A 13,737-nucleotide genomic window follows, 5' to 3' on the forward strand; every position below is an offset into this window, starting at 1 on the left:
AAATGGCACGGCCTTCATCACAAGAGTTTGAATAGAGGAACAAGGATGTCTTCCTATAGCTGAAAAGTGCGTTGTGAGGTCATATCGAGAATATTGTGCACAGTTTTGGTCTCCTTATCTGTTAACAATCTTACTTTTCAAAGTATAAAAGCGAAGGTTCACCAGACTCATCTCTGCAATGGCAGATTTCTCATACAAAGAGAATAGGCTGGCTGGGTCTGGACTGATTGGAGTTTAGAACAATGAGAGATAATTTCAGTGAAATGCGTAACATTGATACAGGACTCAAGAGACTGACTGCAGACATATTTCACCTGGCAAAGAACCCAGAACAAGGGGTCACAGTCTCAGGATACATGGCAGACCATTTCAGACTGAGATAAAGAGAAAATTCTTCATTCAAAAGGGTAGTGAACCTATGGAATTCTGTATGAGAGAAGGATGGGTGGCAACATCAATGAATATGCTTCCACTGTTTCGTCACAGAGCCTCTCAGCAGTCTAGCAATGGAATTATCCCCTTTGTCGATGTTTTACAGTTTAGCCCCTTGAAGTGCAGGCACTCTCTTCCAGTATTATTGTTCTGAACAAGGAACTAGGTAATGAGCTCTCAACTTTCTCTTGCTTAATTAAATGTTGAATTTCTATAATCACATTTCATTATTTAATCCCTCCATCTCTTCAGTTATTCTATTGCTCTCTTCTGTATCCTTTTAACTAATATACCCTTTTTGTTAAACTGCCAATACCAAACCTACACACGACTAACTGCAGTCACATGAATTACTTATGAAGTTGTCACATTATCTCTCTATTTTGGCCTCAATATTAATCAAATGCCTGATCCGTTTCACTCACTGGGTCTGGGCATTTATATGATTGCTTCAATTCCTAGTCACCAATCATCCCAATTTCTTCCCAGATTGAGTCCTCAAATTCAATACTTCATATTTCTCACATCTCTATGCCCAATATTATGTGCAAATCTGCCTAATTCCTAATTTTATCTAAACCCTCTTGCAGCTTTCAATATTCAACTTTATAGTCTCACACCTTCATTAGCTTCTGAGAATCCACAAACTCAACCACTGCACTGCCAACATTTAAGATATGAAACAAATTATCTCAACAAAGATCCAGTGGAACCCCGCTGCTAGTTTTCGCTCAGCTAAAGACAAACCCACACCAACACTGCAATAACGAGGAGAGGTGACTTGTGGTGAAGTTAATATATTTAAATTAATTCAAGGAATTCATGGTATTAAAAAAATCCCAATTCTAGGATTAACCATAATTGAAGAAAATGGGTCCAATTCTCAGTTTCTATCAATGATTCCAGAAAGATTTCATGAGGGATTATCCAATTCATAAAGTTATGCAATTTGGATGAACTGAGAATTGACAGACATTTAGTCAGACATTTACTAAGTGACAAAATGAAGTAGCCAGGATAGGATTCCTTCTTTGGTCTTCTCATTAATGGACCCAGTTAGCTAATTAGTCACAATGCTACAAAGCATTTTAATTCGATGCATGAAATAATTTCACTTTTGAACGTTAGATCAGTGAGGAATGCAGCACTATGCAGCACTATGATTATGCAGTGGATACAAAACAAAGCATTAAGAAACTATTTGGTGCATCAAGTTGGAAAATAGAAGGAACATCAAATGATAATTAAAATTGTAAGCATTTACAATGAAAAGATGCAGTGTGGCAATTTTCCCACATAAATAATTTATTAGTACATGAATTTTTAACCTTTTTTGAGTGTTGATTAGGATAAGAATGCAATTTCTCTCGCGCATATCACTCTCCTTGTTTACTAATGTTTGATCTTACATTTGTCATTCCTAGCAACTGGAGGACAAGCATGAGAATCATGCATCTAAAGTGGTTTTTCTTTGCACATTGCATTGGCATATAGGGACTAAAAGGTCTCTATGTTTTAGACAATCCCCCTTCAAGTAACCAAGATAAGAATTTCAAGTATTCTGTGTACTGCTTAATGCAAGTGGTGTTTCCAAACAAGTCCACTTACCCACTGAGAACAAGGCACCACATTAGCTAGAGCCATTGCAATGGGCAACTCTCCCTGATCTCCCATCATGGTGACCAATTCCACAAGTCTTTCAAACCGATCTGCCAGTACGGTTTCTGCAAGTGTGTCAAATTCTGTTCCCTGCTGAAGAATTTTAGTTAGCACTTCCATGAATGTGGCTCTTGTTTGAAGATCTTTATGGTATCCCAAGCCTAAGTACAGTCAAATGAAACAAATGAAGTCCAATGAGGATTGCGTTATATTTGGGTAGGAAAATTAAAACTTCTTGAAACATTCTTATTGAAAGGCATTAACTGAAAAATGATTTCTAAAAGCCATTCTTCTCATACATAGGCTAAAAATCCTCCATCAACTGGCTGTAGAAATGAACGCTGCAAGTATCAGGACAAAATATGAAGGAGCTCAATTCCGATTTGATTCACATGTTACAAACCAAACAAGCACCTCCGTACAACTATGCTCGGATTAGTTGTCCATAAGAAATGGCGAATGCTTTTCAAGGGCAATAATAAAAATAAAGGAGTTCTGCTCACCTATGGAATGCATAAGTCCACTGTCCACATTTGCATTGAGGAGGTTGGACATAGCAAGAACAGTGCAGTGCCTGAGTGATGCAAGGCGGCGTGACATCCCTCGCTTTCGTCCCCCTGTTTGTGCTGTTTCCTCCTCCACTTCACTGCAGTCATTTAGCAAATTCATGAAAAGAGTAAAGTATCTAAGAGAGAACAGTACTGAGCTGAGCAAAAATGTGTTTGAACATTTTCTCTTAAATATGCTCATTCATATGTGGCAACTAAATCATCACAATTCGGATTTCTTATTGCGATCTCCTGAACTGGACTTACTTGAGGAAGAGTTGTGATTTAGCCTCCATTAGTTCAACACCATCCCCCTCTTCTGGTTGCAAAGGTAGCCCAGCAAGCAATGATACCACTGCCTCCATGCTCGCCTGATCAAGGTCTCTGTCGACAGTAAAGGCACTAATTGATTTCAGTTTTCTTTTCAACTTCAAATAGCAATTATCTTCCCTTTCTACTTCCAAGTATTTTTTTTTCCAAAACAATACAATTAGATCTAAGGACTCATACAAAGTTCACTGCATCAATATCTTTAAAGCAGACTTAAACAGTAATTGACTAGAAAACAAAGCAAAAGCTTCTCTATACTTGGGGAAAGATTTCCACAACATAATACGTGAAACCATAAAATAAAGCTACTTTCCATAAAATGATGACAGTTTTGTTTCATGATACATTCAGTAACAATCATCCAAATCCCCTAATTTGTTTTATCACAGTTAAAAGAACAGATGCAATTTTGAAAACTTGATCTAAAGAAGAATTAAGAGGATTTCAAAAATTTGGGCAGGAGTTAGAACACAAAAATTATGAAAAGAGGCTCAGCTGCCCTTTTGAACTGTGCACTGGTGACAAAGTGAGATACAGCTGGCAAAGAAAAAGTGAAAATAGTAGATAGATAAAGTAAAATAAAGCAAACTATAAATTTGAAAAAAACAAATGAACTTAGAAGTTTGAAATGCTTCATGTTAAAGACATCTGAAGGGTCGTTTCTGATAATGGACTGAGCATGTGTTTTATTGTTGCTTGAGTGATCTATAAAGAAATGCAAACTATTACTCAAACAACTTAAAACATTCAATTAAAGAATTACTTTGAGACACTTAGTTAAGATACATTAAAACTGCATGACACTAGTTTAAAATTAAGTCACCAGTGAGGCCAGAGAATGGAGTTTTTAAACCCTCAACACTGGATGTGTAAATTAATAAAGCAATGAATGCGATAGTGGATTGTTTAAAACATAGCCAAACGCACAGGTGTTTTATAGTGGAACTGAAGGTGACAATGGATAATTAATCTGATAATATTTGGTGTCATAATAAAGCTGGAGCGGTGTTGATGGCAAGGGCACAACCATTTGTATGAGGGCCAGAAAACTGGATTGAATAGAGGTTTGAATGGAAATAATGCACATGTTCTACCAGTCAATTGCTTTTGAAACTGGACTGCAGAGAAACACAATTGAAGAGCATTCAACTATTTTGAGTTTGTTCTACCATTCTGATCTATACTTAAACAAACCACCTCTCTTATAAGTTGGTCAGATCGATGAAATGAAGAGGCTCAAATATGACAAGGTTTTTATTCCTTATTGCAGACCTTATTATATTAGACACTTATCATTTGCTCTTAACAAATGCAGACAATCGCTTCAGGAGTAAAAGTTAGTATCTTAAGAAATTGTTGTTTGGGAATATTGAACGGAAAACAAAACTGATCTACCTCGTTAAGCACTTCACATCATCAACAGCAGCCTGGTTTGATGTTCCCATAATCCAATCAGTCAGATATTCCACCATCTTATTCCTGGGCCAAAAGAAGTAAACTAAACACCATATTGCAAACATGGGTTCACAGCATCAATCACCCCACCCAGTTAATCTCCTAATTTCACATGCTGGTGTCACACATTGGATTCACAAGGAGGAAGAAATATTAAGGTTACCAATATCCTCACTTACATCCTCACATTCTATCATTCTTGGTCACTTTTGTATTTCCTAATCAGAAGAGCATCTGTAATAAAATCCTCACCTAAATTTCATCTCTTGACAGAAGGAGAGATCATCTCGCCTCTCCATCATTACCTCCACCAGTTGACAGAGCTTTGTTTTAATCTGAATCGCATGGACTGAGTTCCCAAGGACACGCACATATCTGCATTGAAGATCACAAGAGGATAAGGTGAAGTCATGCAAATTGAACTTTGCGAATTTATTTTTCTATCTACTTGGTTTGTTGAAGTTATTCAAATTAATAAAGTAATGCCAGGCAGACCAGACAGATTAGTTGGCCCATAATCTCATAATGCATTTGAAATCAGTTAGCAAACAGCAAAACAGTTTAAATCCACATTTTTTTCCATCTTTTAGACCTCAAATCTAATGCAAATTAAGGTCACCCAAGTAATGATGTGGCTGACTGAATACTGTGGTCAGAGCTTTTGCGATCTCCATCAGAGCTTCTCAGAGCTCCACTTTTGGATAAGGTGACTTGCTCGATTTCAGTGATGTCAATATCTCGAACATCTTCTGCACATCTATTTTTATCCTATTCAACATCTGTGCTCCCCTCATCAAAACTACCACCTCCTTGCTGCAGTTGTGAAGAAAGAAGTACTCATTCTGTACCTCAGTCGGGTCTCTCCCACCACGCAATTTCCTTTCCTATCCCTTATCAGCCTCACCCCTTCAACTATTATTCTTTAATTACCTTTTTTAAAAATAGTTTATCCCTCTATGTTAAATACTATTTTAATATTTGCTTTGCACTCTTTATCCTACTCTAAAATGTACTCAATACCTGAAATTTGCTTTCTTAGATTCGCCAATTATCAGGCATTTGAGAACTGTGGCTTTGGAATGGCCCATCTTTGCCCTTTAGGGACCCAAAACACCTCTGCCTTGAAGATCTGCTTTTGCTTATTATTTGCTTTTCTGGTCAATCTTTGTGCACTGCCAACTTTGGTATGCGTTCTTTTATTGATCAGAGCACTGAGTACAGGAGTTGGGAGGTCATGTTGCAGCTGTACAGGTCATTCATTAGGCCACTTTTGGAATATTATGTGCAATTCACATCTCCCTACTATTAGAAGGATTTTGTGAAACTTGAAAGGGTTCAGAAAAATACTTAATGCTGCCAGAAAAATGCTGCCAGGGTTAGAGGGTTTGAGCGACAGGAAGAGGCTGTCGCTCAAAATGCTGGGGCTGTTTTCCCTGGAGCGTCAGAAATGAAGGGGTGATCCATAGAGGTTTATAAAATCATGAAGAGCATGGAAGGGGTAAATACACAAGATCTTTTCCCTCTGGTGGGGGAGTCCAGAACTAGAGGGCATGGGTTTAAGGTGAAAGGGGAATGATTTAGAAGGGACCTCAGGGGCAACTTTTTCACACAGAGGGTAGTGCATGTATGGAATAAGCTACCAGAGGAAGTGATGGAGACCAGTACAATTACAACATTTAAAAGGCATCTGGATGGGTAGATGAATAGGAAGCATTTAGAGGGATATGAGCTAAGTGCGAGCAAATGGGACTAGATAAATTTAGGATATCTGGTCGGCATGGATGAGTTGGACCGAAGGGTCTGCTTCCATGCTGTACATCTCTATGACTCTATGTCTCTTCTCAAATCAAAAAAAGATCTCTTTTCAAGTTGAGTATTTCCAAATTGGAAATGATCCAATTCAAATTAAAGGGAAGGACTTCTCATACTGTTTATATCTACTAAAAGTACACAGCTAGGATTGGATTTGCTGTGAAACCATTCAACCTCAGAATCTAGCACTCTGCCCTGCACTCATACTTGCATAATATCTATGTAACAAGATAATTGAGGAAGCCATTGTGTCAACCCATAAAGCCTGTGTCTTGAGCAGAAAACTGGAGCGCATGTACAAAATAAAAAGCCAGAGAGAAAGAATCTCATACCTAACTAAATTTAGCATCATGGTCTCAATGCTGGCCTGTCCCAGATGCTCTGAACTGCCATCAGTGTGATTATCGAGTAAGTTCTTCATGATTGCTATAGTTTGCTCCACAAATGGTGTGTTAGTATCATTCAATAACACCTGTATGATAATTCAGATACATTTAAGAGAGCAATGTTTCATTTAAAGTACAAACTATTTGATACACTTTAGCCAAATATTAATGATAAAACACAACTCTGGTCCATTACTAAAACAAAGAAATTACCAGTGTATCAGAAATATGCAACATTTGACATACAAGACACGAGCATCAACGTATATTTTAACAACTCTTCTGTTAAACAGTGCAACCATATACAACAGTATCCTTCATTAGAAAACTAATCACATCAAAAACTGAATTTACACACAACACACCCCAAAAACCACAAACTGGAGTAACACAGCTGATACAAATTTGCATACATTTTAATTTGATTGTCATTTAATAAAAGGTTCAGTAGGCTAATTTACTTTAAATACTCACCTGCCCCTGCAAGTCAAAAAACCTGCTGATGCAATTTTTCAGCTTATTGAAGAGCATTGGGTAAAGTACAGGGCTCAGTTCCAATCCAACCAAGTCTTTAATGTTAGTCCTAATCTGCAGCCCTACTTTTTCATGATTGCACACCATCAGCGTGAGAAGCCGTTCCAAAAATTTGCTGACTGGAGTCTCTGCATTTCCTTCAGTTGAGACCATAGATATCATGGAACCCTTCCTTTCCGTGATTGGCCCCATGGGTGGGCTGTACGTAACTAAGTTTGGATTAATGCGATGCTGGAGACATACACCTCCTATTGCACACAAGAAGCCTGTCATGTTAATCCATTCCTGAAGAGAATCGGTGTCTGCCAAGTCTATCGAGCCACCTCCACTTACATGTGACATTCGGCGCTTCACAATCGTCTTATGAAGGCTTTCTGTTACCTGTATGTGGAAGTATGTGTCAGTGCGTTTCAATTATTAACAAGGTAAATAATTCTACATGTACAACAGAACCAATAATTTAATAGAAAGGTTTTTATCAAGATAAATTCATAGCATAAAAATGCAAAACAACAAGTAAAGCACAAAACAGAAATGAGGCAATCTAATAGAATACATGCTCAATCGGTTGAGGTGTGAACAATCATTATAACAGAAAAGGTAGTGTTTGGCAAACTAATGGAGCTAAGGATAGGCAAGTCTCCAGGCCTTGATGGAATGCATCCCAGGGTACTAAGAGATGGTGGGAGAAATAGCCAGTGCACTTGTGGTCATATTCCAAAATTCACTGGACTCCGGGGCCGCTCCAGCAGATTTGAAAACAGCAAATGTGATGCCACTGTTTAAAAGTGGATAGGTAGACAAAATATGGGGAATTATAGACCAGTTAGCTTACCTTCGGTAGTGGGGAAGGTGCTGGAGTCTATTCTCAAGATAGAAATAGCAAAGCAATCTAGATAGAAACTGTCCCATTGGGCAGACAAAGCATAGGTTCTTATAGGACAGGTTGTACTTAACTAATCTTTTGGAATTCTATGAAAACATTACAAGCAAGCTGGACAACAGGGACTCATTGATGTGGTGTACCTAGATTTCCAAAAAGGCCTTTGACAAGGTGCCGCCCAAGAGGCTGCTGCATGTTACGGGTAAGGTGTTAGTATAGGATTGGTTGATGAACAGGAAGCAAAGAATGGAGATAAAGGAGTGCTATTCTGGTTAGCAATCAGTAACTAGTGGTGTGCCTCAGGAATCAGTGTTGGGACCGCAAATATTTACAATTTATACAGATGATTTGGAGTTGGGGACCATGTGTAGTGTATCAAAGTTTGCAGATGACATTCAGGTGAGTGGTAGAGCAAAGTGTGCAGAGGACTGTGAAACTTTGCAGAGGAACTTAGATACTTTGAGTGGGCAAAAGTCTGGCAGATGGAATACAGTATAAATAAAATGTGAACTCATACATTCTGGTCGGAGTAACGGGAAAAAGGATTATTAGTTGAACAGTAAAAAGTTACAGCATGCTGCTATCCAGACGCACCCAGGTGTCCATGAATCATAGAGGCTTAGTCTGCACGTAGAAGTAATTAGGAAGGCAAATGGAATTTTGTCCTTCATTGCTAAAGGTATTTAGCTTAAAAGTAGGGAAGCTATGCTGCAGCTGTACAGGGTGCTGGTGAGGCCACACCTGGCATACTGTGCGCAGTTTTGGTCTCCTTGTTTGAGAAAGGATGTACTGGCACGACATGAGGTGCAGAGGAGGTTCACCAGGTTGATTCTGGAGTTGAGGGGGTTGGCCTATGAGGAGACTGAGTAGACTGGGATTGAAGCTATGCTGCAGCTGGACAGGGTGCTGGTGAGGCCACACCTGGCATACTGTGCGCAGTTTTGGTCTCCTTGTTTGAGAAAGGATGTACTGGCACTACATGGGGTGCAGAGGAGGTTCACCAGGTTGATTCTGGAGTTGAGGGGGTTGGCTTATGAGGAGACTGAGTAGACTGGGATTATATTAATTGGAGTTTAGAAGAATATGGGGGGAGGAATCTTATAGAAACATATAAAATGATGAAGGGTATAGGTAAGATAGAAGTATAAAGGATGTTTCCACTGGCAGGTGAAACTAGGACAAGGGGGCATAGCCTCAAAATTCGTGGGAGCAGATTTAGGACTGAATAGAGAAGAAACATCTTCACCCAGAGGGTTTTAAACAGCTGGAATTCCTTGCCCTGTAAAGCAGTTGACACTACTTCAGTAAACGTTTGTACAGCTAAGATAGATTTTTTTTGTGAACAATAAACGAATTAAGGGATATGGTGAGAAGACGGTAAGTGGAGCTGATGCCATGAAAAGATCAGCCATGATCTTACTGAATGGCGGAGCAGGCTCGAAGGGCCAGATGGCCTACTCCTGCTCCTAGTTCTTATGTTCTATGTAAACACTGGGATAGAAGGGCACTCCCAAATTGTGTTCTTGCAGAAATTTATGTGGGGTCTCAGCTTTTCACTATTTCTTGATTCACATTACTTTTGTTCAAAGAGTAAATGATACCCAAATTTATAATGACATTAAGCATCAACAAATTACGGACAGAAAAATTTCAGAAGAATGGATAAAACACACCAACTGTAGTTTCACATTGAAGTGTCAAATACTTTGAATGCAAGAACAGCAGATAAACAAGTGACACTAAATGTTCAAATGCAGCAAACTTGGGAAACATATCCACATTTGGGCTGACAAATGGCAAGTAACATTTGTATCACACAAGTTTGCATCACAATGACCATCACCAACAGGATAGAATCTAACAATCGCCCCTGACATTCAATGCCATTACCATTGCTAAACCTCCCAGTATTGATAATGTGGAGGAGCCGGTGTTGGACTGGAGTGGACAAAAGTTTTAAAAAAATCACACAATGCCAGGTTATACTCCAACAGCTTTATTTTAAAGTACAAGCTTTCGAAGCACTTGTTCCTTCATCAGGTAGCTAGTGACCAGCTACCTGACGAAGGAGCAGCGCTCTGAAAGTTTGTACTTCCAAACAAACCTGTTGGACTATAACCTAGCCTTGTGTGTTTTTTAACTTTGTTCTCCCAGTATCAACATCCTTGAAGCCACCAGTACTCTAAACTGAACTGGACCAGTCATATAAATATTGTGGCTACAAAAGCAGGTCATAGGTTAGGAATTCTGTGGTGAGTAAATCACTTTCTGACTCCCCAAAGCCTGCCCACCATCCACAACGTACAAGTCAGGTGTGATGGAATATTCCTGACTTGCTTGAATGAATGCTAAAAGCACTCTGGAAGCTCAACATCATCCAAGGCAAAGCAGTCCATTTGATTTACACCACATCCACTAACACAGACCCACTCCACGACTGATGTCAGTAGCAGCAGTGTGTACCACTTACAAGTGGAACTGCAGAAATTCACCAAAGGTCCTTAGAAAGCACCTTCCAAAGTAACATCTATTACCACCTAGAAAGACAAGGACTGCATTTGCATGGTAACACCACAACGCTCAAGTTGCCCTGCAAGTCACTTACCATCCTGGTTTGGAAATATATTCCCACACCTTCAGGAATAACTTAGTCAAAGTCATGGAACTGCCTCCTGAATGACATTTTGGGTTCTCCTACACCAAGTGCATTTGAAGGGCATTTGAAATAGTCATCTCTTGAGTTAATATTAAAAAAAGGCAAACAAAGGCGAATTGAGTGCTGTTTAGATTTAAGCACTTCACACTGAAATGCAAGAAATTAGTCTTGGTAAAAATGGATAAGCTTCAATTACATTCTCCAGTAAACAGGAGCAGAAAGAATGATCTGAATGAAGAGTGAAAATATTGGAGGATGTGACATAAGTGATGAAAGACTTTCTGACTGTTGGGGAAAGCCAAAACAAGAGAATGCAATGTTAGAATTAACCCAATTAAAAGTAAAGCTTAAAAAAATTACATCATGGATTATTAAGAGATGGTAAACAATGCTCTAAAGGGAAACTGATTTAAATATTGAACAGAAAATGCTGAAAATGGAAAAATCAGAAAACCTAGATTCCAGGTAGAGTTGCCTGGTCAACTATTAGACAGCAGGATTGAAGGTACAAATATCTACTCCTGGAAATAACTGTTTCCTTCCACAAGGTTTCTGACGTCAGAAGGAATGGAGAGTTTCAAGTAGATAACTACTATGGAAAATTTCAGCGGATTTGGCAGATGTGGAAAATTAACTTTTTGAATCCAATACAACTCTTCATATTCTGAAGTCATATCAGATGCAAAACTTGAGCTCTGTTTCTCTCTCTACATATGCTGCTATACCTGCTTAGTTTCTGCAACATTTTCTGTCCTTGTTTCAGATTTCCAGCATCTGCAATCGTGTGTTTATTACAACATGGAAGTATTTGAAATCTTTGGAACGAGCGCACAAAATACTTCAAGCTCAACTTCACGGAGCAAAATGCCACTTGTCCCTCTGAGATGATGAGCGCAAACCCGAGGATAAAACCCAACGCTCTCATCCTCCAAAAATTAGAGATCATTGATTAATGAGTATCACCAGAACTCAATTGTGCTTTTACCTCACCACTATTATTTAACCATTCAGGAAATAAGGGCATCTAACTGCATGAGCACCCACTGAACATGAGCTGCAACCCAGTTGACCTCAGATCTCATTGATACCAACTATTCAGAATCTGTGATCAAGAGGCTTCATCAACCAGAGAAAATTTTCCCTCATTTGTTATTCAGTGCAAGCTTCACCAGTTGGTCTATGAATGTTTATTTTCATGTTAACCACTCATGACTAAGTCAAACACTAAAGTCTAAAGTCATTGGAATGTTCTGAAACAAACAGCAATGAAACATTATGGGTTAATTGAAAAATGGGAGGAGGAAGAACTAGCTTGATAGCTTCTCAAAGCCATGAATGGCTTCAGATTGGAGATAATTAAATTGTTCAACAATGAAAATTTGACTTTCCACGCAAAATGCCGAAACACTAACAATGGATCAAACGGCATACTTATTAACACATTGGAAAATAAGACACTCTAATAAGGATCAATACGGTGTTATTAAGTGTTAACAGTCTCCAGAAACATAGTTTTCAGTTTTGGTGGAATATGTTCTAATTAAGTTTGGCAAGAATTTCTGTTGGAAAGAGAATACTTTTTCTGGTTTTGGCACCAGAGTCAATATTAAATATTCCCATAGAAAAGGGAAACTGTCACAGATGCGAAATCTGAAATACAAACAGAAAATGCTGAAGTTACATGATTTTTTAAAAAAATTAACTCGGCAGATGTGGGCATCACTAGCTGGGCCATCATTTATTACCCATTCCTAACTGCCCTTAAGATAATGGTGGGCTGCCTTCTTGAAGACTTCAGTCCAGTATAATTGAATCTACAGCCCATCTATAAAAGAAGGAAACATTCCCCCTACACAGATATTGTCTGGCTGATTGACCATTTCTAACACTTGGTTGACATTTAAATACTTCCACGTCAGTTACATTTCCACGTTCAATGTGCCAACTCAATTTAACATTAACAGCATGATGGTATCCCTCATTACTTCAAATCATTTAGCATTATCATTACCAACAGCATGACGGTATCACTCATAACTTCAATTATCTGCTATAGCAGAGATGCCAAATCACTTTTTTTTCTGATAAATGCATACATGTACAATACCAGTACTCAAATTTACCTGTCCATCTTCAATTTTAGTTTTAGGGTAGTTGAGAATCAACTTAGTGGCATGATCCCACTTTGTGTATGTGTCTTCCCAGGCCTAAAAGGAAAATAGCAAAAAACTTTACATAAGGAAAAGGAACTTGCGTATTTGCAGACAAAAAAATGGTCCAACGGTGTGGGGGGGGGGCCGCGGCAGTGAATACCTTAATTACGCCTCCCCCCACTGCCCCTCCTGGAAAAATTAGATCAGTTACTCCCAATTCCACCGCCGTATCTGCTCCCAGGAGGAGCAATTCCACTCTATGACATCGCAAATGGCCTCCTAATTCAAGGACGGCAAATTCCCCTCCTATGTGACCAACAATGCCCTTCAGCGCATCTCCTCCACTTCCCACACCTCCGCCCTTGAACCCTACTCCTCCAACTGCAACAAGGGTAGAATCCCCCTCTCATTCCACTTCACTAATCTCCAGATACAGCGCATTATCCTCCACCACTTCCATCACCGATAATCAGATCCCACCACCACAGATGTACAGGGCAACCTCGATAATCCGCACATCAATTATCCAAATTTCAAATTGCCCGAACAAGATCTCACGGTCTCTTAAAAACGTTATCCGAACAGTTATCCAAACTACATGCTTCCCGCCCATTTTGTTCGGATAACTGAAATTGGTCTTAATTTTCCTCCCACCCCTATCTGCATTCCGCAGAGACCATTCCCTCCATGACTACCTCATTAGGTCCACATCCCCCACCAACCCACCGTCCACTCCTGCCCCTCTTCCCCCTACCTCATTCCAGATTGAACTCTCCAACTCAGGACCGCCCTTTTAACCGGTCCTACCTGTCCATCTAGCTTCCCACCTATCCGCTCCACTCTCCCCTCCAACCTATCACCATCACCCCGCACCTACATCTACCCATCA

At 39.3% G+C, this 13,737-nt stretch overlaps 1 protein-coding gene across 10 annotated transcripts in view; it reads right to left on the bottom strand.

Annotated features, from left to right (window-relative positions):
• nf1a (neurofibromin 1a) overlaps positions 1 to 13,737 on the bottom strand; it is a 334,372-nt gene that overhangs the window by 209,601 nt on the left and 111,034 nt on the right. For all 10 annotated transcript variants that reach the window (XM_043718253.1, XM_043718251.1, XM_043718246.1 and 7 more), the window contains 8 exons: positions 12,819 to 12,902; positions 7,097 to 7,537; positions 6,569 to 6,708; positions 4,677 to 4,799; positions 4,365 to 4,448; positions 2,907 to 3,023; positions 2,595 to 2,776; positions 2,041 to 2,252 (listed from right to left, as the gene is read on the bottom strand). In XM_043718253.1, coding sequence (XP_043574188.1) covers positions 2,041 to 2,252; positions 2,595 to 2,776; positions 2,907 to 3,023; positions 4,365 to 4,448; positions 4,677 to 4,799; positions 6,569 to 6,708; positions 7,097 to 7,537; positions 12,819 to 12,902 — 1,383 coding nt within the window. The remainder of the gene's footprint in view (positions 1 to 2,040; positions 2,253 to 2,594; positions 2,777 to 2,906; positions 3,024 to 4,364; positions 4,449 to 4,676; positions 4,800 to 6,568; positions 6,709 to 7,096; positions 7,538 to 12,818; positions 12,903 to 13,737) is intronic.

The sequence above is a fragment of the Chiloscyllium plagiosum genome, chromosome 28 (assembly GCF_004010195.1).
Source record: "Chiloscyllium plagiosum isolate BGI_BamShark_2017 chromosome 28, ASM401019v2, whole genome shotgun sequence".
NCBI lineage: Eukaryota > Metazoa > Chordata > Chondrichthyes > Orectolobiformes > Hemiscylliidae > Chiloscyllium > Chiloscyllium plagiosum.